Source organism: Syngnathus leptorhynchus, chromosome 2 (assembly GCF_054491065.1).
Source record: "Syngnathus leptorhynchus isolate UIUO chromosome 2, UIUO_Slep, whole genome shotgun sequence".
Lineage (NCBI taxonomy): Eukaryota > Metazoa > Chordata > Actinopteri > Syngnathiformes > Syngnathidae > Syngnathus > Syngnathus leptorhynchus.
The window spans coordinates 18,499,381-18,509,926 of record NC_141196.1 but is presented as its reverse complement, the minus strand read 5'-3'; the positions used below and the strand labels follow the sequence as shown (position 1 = coordinate 18,509,926).

At 38.6% G+C, this 10,546-nt stretch overlaps 1 protein-coding gene across 3 annotated transcripts; it reads right to left on the bottom strand.

Annotated features, from left to right (window-relative positions):
- Positions 1 to 961: 961 nt before the first annotated feature.
- Positions 962 to 9,349, bottom strand: lman2 (lectin, mannose-binding 2). 3 transcript variants are annotated; one of them, XM_085905957.1, is made up of 8 exons: positions 8,943 to 9,349; positions 7,176 to 7,294; positions 5,908 to 6,025; positions 4,994 to 5,073; positions 3,782 to 3,943; positions 3,590 to 3,704; positions 2,868 to 2,987; positions 962 to 2,207 (listed from the first exon to the last, which is right to left on the bottom strand). In XM_085905957.1, exons 1-8 carry the CDS (start codon positions 9,097 to 9,099, stop codon positions 2,047 to 2,049), a joined length of 1,032 nt encoding a protein of 343 aa, XP_085762083.1. In that variant the 5' UTR covers positions 9,100 to 9,349; the 3' UTR covers positions 962 to 2,046. The 3 variants fall into 3 exon arrangements, with proteins under 3 accessions (XP_085762083.1, XP_085762082.1, XP_085762081.1); XM_085905956.1 differs by lacking the exon at positions 4,994 to 5,073 and adding an exon at positions 5,130 to 5,208 and having other exon boundaries at positions 3,782 to 3,944; positions 8,943 to 9,348; XM_085905955.1 differs by lacking the exon at positions 4,994 to 5,073 and adding an exon at positions 5,126 to 5,208 and having other exon boundaries at positions 8,943 to 9,347.
- Positions 9,350 to 10,546: the final 1,197 nt, after the last annotated feature.

Below are 10,546 nucleotides of genomic sequence, written 5' to 3'. Positions count from 1 at the left end.
TGTGAAAGTGTCTGTGTCCGCTCTATTGAGAACGGAAGATCCTGATTGGCTGTTGCCAATGCAGAATGTTGTGTGCATTTCTGTATTGATAACGACGATTGGAGATGCTTTAAAATGAGAATAACCGTCTTACAGTTTGAATCGGATGCATTCATGTTAATAACACAAACAGGGTAAGGAGCTGAAAACTACCGTATTTTCCTGACTATAAGGCACACCTAAAAACCTAACATTTTCTCAAAAGCCGACAGTGCACCTTATAGTCCGGTGCGCTTTATATATGGACCAAATTCCAAAATTTAAACTGGCCCGAAGCATTGTGTCATGAAATCAATCATAAGTGGCCCGCTGAAGACTATGAATCATGAATCAAAAAGACTATAGATCATTATTTTGTGACTATAAAGTAATTTGTTGCATCTCAAGTTGAAATAAAAAAGATAAAATGGAGAATGATTTGGATTAAAAATCTGACATGATGCATTAATGGTGCGCCTTGTAGTCCGGTGCACCTTATATAAGGACCGAGTTTTAAAATGGGCCATTCATTGAAGCTTCGCCTTATGGTCCGGTACGCCTTATCGTCCAGAAAATACGGTACATGAGATATTCAAAATATTTGAAACAAGACATGACAGCTGTCTGTGAAACGTTCAAGTAACGGTTAGAACACCATCATTTGGTGGAGTTATCAGCAAAAAAAAATAAAAAAAAGATGTAAGACAGACTTGACATGTCATTCTAAATATGAACAACATATGTGCTTGCCTGAATCAATGTACATAAATCATCTTACACCAGATCCAGCTTTCAACAACAAAGGATTTAAGTTGAACATTCCAAAAGAACCATACATTGGAACTGTACACCTACTTTTGGTCTCACCTGTATTTTATCTTCATGGCCCTTGAGTGTGAGACAAATGCGCAGTTAGAAACCATCAAGTAAAGTAAACACAAAATACTGGATATTCATTTATGCTTTTTGCACACATGGAACAACTCTTCCTATGTGTATTGTTGGTAAAATAGAGACCTACTACGTTTTAACAAAAGTCGGGATTTCTTCAGTCGGCCAAGATAATTACAGCAGATCCGATTTATCAATGGGCACACATTTCTACAGACCTACAGTATCTGTGGAGGATCAACTAAACCAAATTTATATAGATGCTGCAGTCAAATATTTTATTTCCCACATTCAGTAACCAAACATACAGTACACAGCCACACAATTCAATTTAGTAACAAACTTCATGTTTCAGGTCATTTTTTTCCCCCACCAGACATTACACTTAAACATGTTTGCTAAACATGTTTACACTTTGATAGAAATGCTCATATCTTCTTCTGTCATTTTAACTGAGTCAAAATCGGTCACTTGTGAGTCAATTGGAAGATGAAAGAATTTGGGAAAATATGCAGACTGTTTATTGCTCATTAAACCCAAGAATTTAAGGTGGAATACATCATAATGCTTGTGACGCCTTACCCAATTTGAACAATTAAAGCAATGGAATGACTGCCAATTCGGCTCAAAGCAAGGCAATTATCGCATTCTGAGTGGGTCAATTTTGTTTAGCTTTAACAATATCCATGTTTACGAGGCATTTTAGAAGGCGGTCAGAACATTTCTTTACACATTTTAGAGTGGTTTATGTCCTAGTGGACAATTAAAAGGCGTTTACTCCACCTGATCACATGATATGGAAAAACGGTTGATTTGGCTCACGGTCAACATCAAAGGTAATCGGCTGAATTTGAGGATTTACGAGTTTGAGAAGACCGATGAGTTTCAACGAGAAAATAAAAAATGACAGCGCCAATGGTTGTGTTGTTTCCATGGTAACCAGGATGCCATTTAAACAGGCAGTAAAACAGCCCCAACTCCAAAAAAAAAAAAAAAAAAGAGCAGTGCTTCCATAGCTGTACATTCTTTTGACAAAAAGAAATGAAAGATTCACATTAAAATGTGCTTCAATAGTTCACCACAAGTTCTCCCTCCCCCCAGCGGCTGTTCCTCTGCCCCTCCAGAGGCCTCTTTCTCTCAGTAGAACCTCTTGTTTCGCTCCTGCCGCTTCTGGAAGACCACGGCACCCACCACGCCACACACCACGATGCCCAGCAGTGCACACAGTAGTAGCAAGAACACCTTCCAGCCTGTCAATGGCGTGCCACGGAAGTTCCCCGTCGGGTCGTCAATATTGTCTGTGGGGAGAAGCACATTATCCATTAGATAATAAAAACACTATTTCCAATAGTTGTTGCAATTAGTTGACTAATCGGACCCTATGCAAATTGTAGTACCTGTACAGTACATCAGAAACCAGCTGCTTTAACTGCTCTTGAATTCCTCAAGATGTGTGCAAATGAAAAGCCAATTAAAATGACCATACATTCAACTTTGTTTAAAGTGTGCAGCTTGGTGGCATCCCCGATATGGTTACGTAAATGATGATTGTAAACTGCAGGACCGGTTAAGCGTCCATGACAAATTTATCCTTTGGGGGCAGTATATGAAATGAATGACGGTGTAACTTAAATTAAAGGCGATAGTGTGGCTATAAAACATTTTAAGATGGAACCACATACTATGCATAGTTACACTCAGAACACTATTAAACCAAATATGTTGTAAATACAAATTCGTTCAAATTCAAAATACGGCTCTATTCTACGGCATCCAAATAACTCATGAGCTTTTCACAGTCTATTAGCGCTCTCTATTGGTTAAAGGTTGATACCGCAACCAAATAAAGTCAGGAATGACCAAGCACACCCAAGCGATGATGAAGAAAAATTGATTAAAATTGGAAACTCCAATTTTGTGACTGTTTTTGAGATTGACATGTGTCCCCACCGACCAACCTTTGGGCGACTTGAGCAGGCTGACACTTGGCTCGATCTTGGTCCAGTCCTGGTTCTCCTCCTCAGAAGTATGCTCTACCATCAGTTGGTACAGCTTCATTGAGATTATGTCATGGTTGTCTACCAGACGGAGGAAAGACGTTAGACACACCGCCTACTTCATTAGGTACAAAGCAAAACTCCAAGGCAACGTTCCCACTGCAGGTCAAACAAGATTTCTTTTCATACAATGTGTACAGTATAATCCTAAATGTTTTCAAATCAACCTCATCTGAATATAAATCACAGGTATCCAATCTGAAATATCGAATCAGGTGATGCTCAGCCGACCTACAGTATACGTCATTAAAAGGCAAGTCATTAATCAAGTAAGCCATTTTTTTACTTTTGTTATCATTAGCCCCCATTCACAAATGCACAGAACTGTTTGTAGTCTGCACATAATGAGCATGTACGCAAAGTCATAAGGTTTTTTTTTTTTCGTATTGCATTACTGTTCATAGCATTGTAACTTCTTTTTTTTGTTGTATTTTGTCTTGTAATAGTAAACATTTTTGTACTGCCAGTTTTTTTCTTTCAATGTTTCTATTAGTTGACTATTTTTCTCATAATATAAAATATTTATTAGTCTACTTTACTGTACCGCGAAAGCATGCTAACTTTACTCTTGTGACTGCACCTTTTTTTTTTTTTTTTTTAAAGTTACTGTTAAAGTGACAAACCAGAAAGATCTCCAGTGGCCGCTGAGGCGCCAAAGAAATATCCCGTGGGAAGACGAACGCCTCCAATGTCGATGCATTCCTTCCACTCGTTCTTGTCCTCCACGTCCACCATCACCTGCAAGGCGACGACACCGCATCAAAGCACTAGACTACCATGTTCCACCAGCATACAGTTTGTTAAACAATACATACAGTGAGTCTCCCTTTGGAGTAGCGGATAGCAAGGTAGGTGTCAAACTCTCGGTTTCGGATCTCGGCCGAGCAGCCCCCCAGCTCTGACGAGCGTCCGTCTTTGCCATGATCGTAGCTCACCGAGCCATTGTTCACCATGGCCGAAATGTACGGGAAGGAACGCTGAGGACACCAATAAGCAGACAGAGTTGTTGTTTTTTTTTTTAAAAACTGTGACATATTCAGATTTTAAAATTGTATCTAAAAAATGAGTGAAAAAACTGAGAGATGATGTTGCAACATAAAATAAATAGCAATGGTTAAACAAACACGGTAGAACCTGGAAACCATGCAACAAAATCTCTAAATTGAGTTCATCTAGACACCTGGAAATGGCTGCTTCATATCAAAATAGCTGAATGGCTGTGTTTTGTCTTGCAGAGTTTTTTGTTTTTTTTGTGGAGTCTTGATAGACATGCTTCCCAAAATTTCATGTTGTTAAGCAAATGACAACATTTCCTATTCTGATGATCATTTTGCTAATCGGCTGATCAAATATAGTCAAATACTTTCTCAAATAACTGGGTAAGATTTACAAAAAACATTCTATTCAAATTTGACCCCTTATTATACAAAAACAGGACATTATTTCAAATTGATGGTGCAGAAAATGCACTAACATATGATTCAGTGACTGGCTTGGTCGGTAAGATGTCAGAAAATAGACCCCTTTTCCATGTCTGCAAACAACATTGACTAATCACGATGTGTGCACAGTTGGTGCAGAAAGCACAGCGGGGTACGTTAATATCGTATGCATACACAAACCAACTAACTGTAAAAAAATAGAGGGAAAAAAAACAAATGATAGGAAGCAACTTTCAGTTACTAATCACGGTTTACAGAAAAGGAGGAAGATGTTCCAAAGTGGCCCGATGTTGATTTAGTGGAGAAACCTCATGTTTACTGTAGCCCTGCTTGGAGCGTCGTCAAAATAAAGAACTACAAACTACAGCAGACACAACGAGCCACAACCTGCTCTGGCACCATGGGTTTCTAAGGAAGACAAACTGGTTCAGACAGATTCTATAGGACCTTTAGAAATAACCATAGAGAGGCTGCTTCAAACCAAAACGGTGGACAAGAACGTAAAATGAGAAGGAAAAATGGAGTAGCGCTTTAACTTAAAAATGAAACTGGTGACAGCATGCTGACGAGAAGGTCAGCACTCACGTCGGCCGAGTCATCGTTTGAGTACGTATCGATAAAAACCGCCAGGCCGTGGAACATGGCGTGGTCGGAGAAGACAGGTCCTAAGGACACAGGAGGCGGTCATTGGCAGGGTGGCGTGCGGCATACACTTACGTCCATGCCTTGCAGGTCGTTGCGGAAGGTGTCCAGAAAAACTGACAGGCCTAGAAACTGATCCTGGTTACCAAACACCGAGCCTAAGATGGAGGCAGAGAGCGCGTGACACAACAGTACGTTTGTGTGGCTACTTCAAAAGCAATGGGGGTGAAGACCTTTTCATCACCGCCACATTGATACGAGAAAGACGTGGTTGTAAATGACACACTATAACTGGAGCAATTGCAAGCGCCATTTACGATAACGTGACGTCATTTCAGCAAACAGCGAGCATGTTTTGAAGTGTTTCGTGATGTCATTATCACTAGTGATGACCTAGCCTAGTGACCGCCGCAGCCGATACCGGCGATTCCACCGCAGGTTGGAGTTTTTTATGGGTTTTATGGCCAATTCTGGTAGCCATTTTTACTTTGCAGAATGGAGTTCGATAACCAGATAAAGCGTTCAATTGAATTCCAAAATTGACAGTGGCGTTTGTGGTCTGTGCATCCACTAAAAGTCGATCAATCGGTATTGAGGAATCCAGCTGTAGAGAACTGAGTATGTCATCACAGTTTATGACTAATGACTGATTACGAGAAATATTGTACAGTAAGTGTAGCAACAATTTGCGACGTGTGGGCATGTATTACAGAGGTGCCCACAAAGCATCGATCCCGTGATGCAATGCGGCCGCTATTGCATGCATGTACGCCAAAATATAATGAGGCTTTCAAAACGTACCTTTGATCGCCGTAAATAGCAGCTACACAAATTACAAAACCGGCAGCTATGCTTACCTGCATGTAGTCTGTCTTTCGTGTACCAGAAAGCGATGCCATCACCATGGAGACTCTTCTTGCCCAGTCCATGGATTTTAAAGTGGACGTGCAGCTCCCAGTCTTTCAAGTAACACGGCTGCATAAAAAAAAAAACACAAAAACCCTCACAACCACTTGCCCTGCCTTCGTTTTGTTTTATAACAAAACTAGAAACTACTGTTGGGTTGTTTTTAATTATTTCAAAAGTTTTAGCTATAAACACTTGCGCAATATGGATTTTACCATGCATTGCAATTTATTGCTATATTTCAGAAAAAAACACCTGTTGCTGAACCTAATACTCTTATATCAGAAAAAATAAATATATTACTACAGTCCATATCATATTATTGTAAATACATCTATATGTTACTTTTTTACAAATTCAATTCCAATGACGTTGGGAAATCGAGTTAAACATGAATAAAAAACTAAAAAAACAAGGATTCGCAAATCACGTTCAACCTACAGTGCGTGTAATTGAATACACCACAAAAACAATATATGTAACATACAAATTTCTTTTTTTTTTTAGCAAAAGATCATTAACTTAAATTTTATGGATGCAACACATTCGAAAAAAGCTGGGTCAGGGTCATGTTTATCACTGTGTGACGTCACCTTTTCCGAGGACAACATTCCAAAAACATTTGGGAACTGAATTCTGTGTTGTTGCTTACATGCAGTGATTTCTCCAAATCCTCTGGACCTTTTAATGGTATTATGAACCGTAGATGAATCCTAGATTCCTTGCCATTGTACATGAAGGTCCTTTCACTGTTTGACTATTTTGTCATCCACATGTTCTCAAAAAAAGTGAACCTTGGCTCATCTTTGCCAAATAGAACAATTTGCCAATTGGAACAATTTGAACATTAAATATCTTGTCTTTGTAGTGGATCCAATTCAATAAGTTGAAAACATGCTTCACTGTATTCTGATTATTATTATTAACACATATTATTATTAAAATATATTATATTAATATTTAATATATAATATGATGTATATTATATTAATAATATTATTATTACTGTTAAAATGTGCCATAGTACAAACAAGGGCTTATTCATAATCAGTGCAGAAAAAAAAAATCGACAAAACTTTACTCTCATCTCAGTGTGATGTTTTCCCAGTAATTTCATTGATGTTGCATATAGATCTATTCATCATTCTCTGCTTTTTTAGGCGGGTTGTACTTGAGAATCCCACTTTGATTAACTATTAAACAAATAAAAGGTGCTCACGACAGTATTCCAGATGGATCCCTGTCTGCTTCGCTCATCTGGAGTGAGTCGCACATAGGAGCTGGTCACCAACGTGCTCCCTGAGAAGTCCCATTGGCTGGACGGGCTGCTGCCCACGCCTAATACACAACATACAACTGGTTGGTGAATACAACACAACACATAGCTGGAAATACGCAAAGTGAAATTCAGTGTGTTGATTTGAAATATCAACCCTGACTTGAAGCCCTACTTTGAAAGTTAAAACCATCCTTTTTAAAAACTCTTAGCCAGGCTTGAAATCCAGCTGTGGAGCCATAGGCATTGTTTGAAACCCCAGCCTGATTGTGGAACACTCAATAAACACCTTAGACCAGAGGTCTCAAACTTGTGGACCGCTGGGACGATAGTTTGTGGCCCTCACCCTAATATGAAAATGTAATGTTAGTAGCCTGCGATTTTGATATGAATACTTGTGTGCAGTGCTGATTCGAATGTGTCTATTTGGGAGCTCATACTAGCTCTTTTCTATCTTGAACTTAAATAAATCCAAGTACAGGTCTAGACTTATTGATGAGCATCTTCAAGCCCTACCGAGCGTCTCAACTGCTTCCTACGTCACGCCAAATGTTATACAAGAGGAAGCACTGCCTGGTCTCTAGCAGCAAGAAGTAGGCAGACGCCATGTTCAGAACAATGTGTAAAATTGTGGATTAATTTTGATAACAGGGGTGTAAACGTTTTTATCCGAGCCTAAACAAAAACAACAATGTGGTGGTGGCTCCAATGCCTCCCAGGTAAATTGAGTTTGAGACCCCTGCCTTAGACTTAAACCACACTTGTTTGAAACTTTAACCCAAACTTGACACCTCATATAAACATAAATCAGTAAATCATAAAACGAATGCAAAGAAACAACTATATGACTATGACTTCAACTTTTCATGTTTCATGAAATGATGTTAAGTACCATGTGCACTGCACTTATTTAGCACTGAATTTATCTTGTAGGAAGGACAAACGTAGACAAACGTTTCTCGATGTCATTTCACAGAGAAAACAATGAAACATGACATCACAACACTGAGGTGTGTCACAAAATCAACAATGTCTGTGCCACACTCATGGCTCTCATCACTGATTTATGTTTCAAGTGACATTTAAGTTAAATATACATCAACACTGTCACTCTGCACAACGTTTGCAGATGCAAAGACATCATATATGGACTATAGAGGAAGATTATTTATTATTTATTTCAGCATAAACATAACCCATAAGACCACAAAACAGATCTGTATAGCAGAACTCATATTGCTTCTTGTACAGTCAATCATTTATCATTCATTGTAATGGGATTGGGTAAACACAACCACATTTCCTGTTATGAGAGGGTATGTGGTCTTGTACAACCATGCAACTCTATACCAGTTGATTATTACAACCATGCAACTCTATACCAGTACGTTCAATCTAAAAAATATGTTCCTCTCAGTTGAGTTATTGGTCAGGTTAATGATGGAAATAAGTAATTTTACAAGGGTGTGTAGATTTCTTAAATTCCACAGTCTTCAGTTCATTTTCTTTGACTACCTTCACAGCACTATTAACATTTACACAATTAGTAGAAAAACTAACAGCGTAATTACTTGTTATCCAAGTAGCAGTTTAAGGAGATATACTGCTGAATAAAGCATATCAGGGGCCCAAAAAAAAAAAAAAACGTTTAAAACTGTCTGGAGTTGTGAAGGAAAGCAAGCGAGCGAGCTAAAGTTCATGTATTCCTACCTTGGTAAGGTTTCATCAACGAGTGTTCTCGTTTAAGGTGCTCTGCGTTGCCATCCGTAATGTCGCCGCACACTGCCTTTAACACGAACGCGAAAAGGAGACACACACAGCCCGAAATGGTCCGAAAACTTGCCATGTTGCACCACAAAACTAACATAACAAGTAAGAATAATACTCTTCAAATACGGGACTCGCAAACTCTATGAAGAAGCAGGTACGTCCGCTATTCTCTTCCGGAAAGGAACTACCTACAAGCGAAATGTCCTCTCGTATCTTTTTGATCAAAGCGAAGACATTTTATTTTCATGTTATGCTCATATTTAACCAACCATCTACTTGATTTTCAAATTTCAAGATTCAAGACTAGTGTCCATTTAAATGGAACCAGTGTTTTGCGAGTAAGAATGTCCAACTCTGTGTGTTTCTGGCCAGGACACGTTTTTCAGGGCACAATAGGCCAGGGCCAATCAGAGACAAGCACATCGCAATATAAACCAATCAGTGAGAACCTCTAGTTCAAGATTTCGCCACTAGATAGTAGTAGATGACCGAAGGGAAATTAAATTGACGCCTCGGAAACGAGGACGACTTATTCTTCACTTTGATATTCTCAAATTGCGATAATATTGTGATCAGTAATAATCTGTTTTAATTTTGGTAATTATAGCCCTTACTTGAAACACAAACCCCTGAGACCGTTTAGACCGTGACCCAAATTTGAAACCCTAATTTGAACCCCCGACCCAGAACCTTAACTTTGTTTTAAAGTGCCTATTCCAGGCTTGGAATTCATTTACAGTGGCTAAAAAAACATCATTTAAAACGTTAATCATGAAACTCTTACTCAGGCTTGCAAGTCCAATTTCAAACCCAAATTTGAAACCCTAACTCGAGTTTTTGAACCCTAATCCTACATTGAAGTCCAAATTTGAAATCCAAACACTTGCTTGAAAATCCACTAGTTTGAAACCCCAATTCACAACTTGTAACCTGCTTGTAACATGACCTTGAAAACCTGATCATTAAAAAAAAAAAACCTGACACGTTTACCCCATCTCTTATTGAAAGCACCTATTTTTTAACTGTAACATTGTCTGCAGAGCCCTACTTTGAAATCCTAGATGTTTTGTGAAACCCTAACCAAGGTTTGAAACCCTATTCGATAAAAAAAAAAAAAAACTGTCTCAAATTTATAATCCTTTAAATGTCTGGTTCAATTTTGAGTGCTTGAAACTTGCATATTTACTTTTGACCCAAACTTGAAATCCTAGCTATTCTTTTAAACCCGAATCCTCAAAGTCCTATTTAAAGAAACTTAAACCCTAATTTGAAACCCGTACTCCTGTCTGAAATCATAAATCAAATACCCTATTGTAACTTTCAATTGAAACCACTGGGAGTTCCTTAGGTTCCTGTTATTGTCCATCCAGTAAGTGACGCCATAGCGGTCAGTAAATATCATCCCATCAGTCAGAGTAAACTTTTTAAAGTAACATCTGTGGTCGTGGAGAGTGAGTTTACTCACAAATTCACTCAAATGACTTTTTTATTTTTTTTGTCGAGCATTCTTAGTAAACACTATATTGAAATAAGCTAACTGTCGA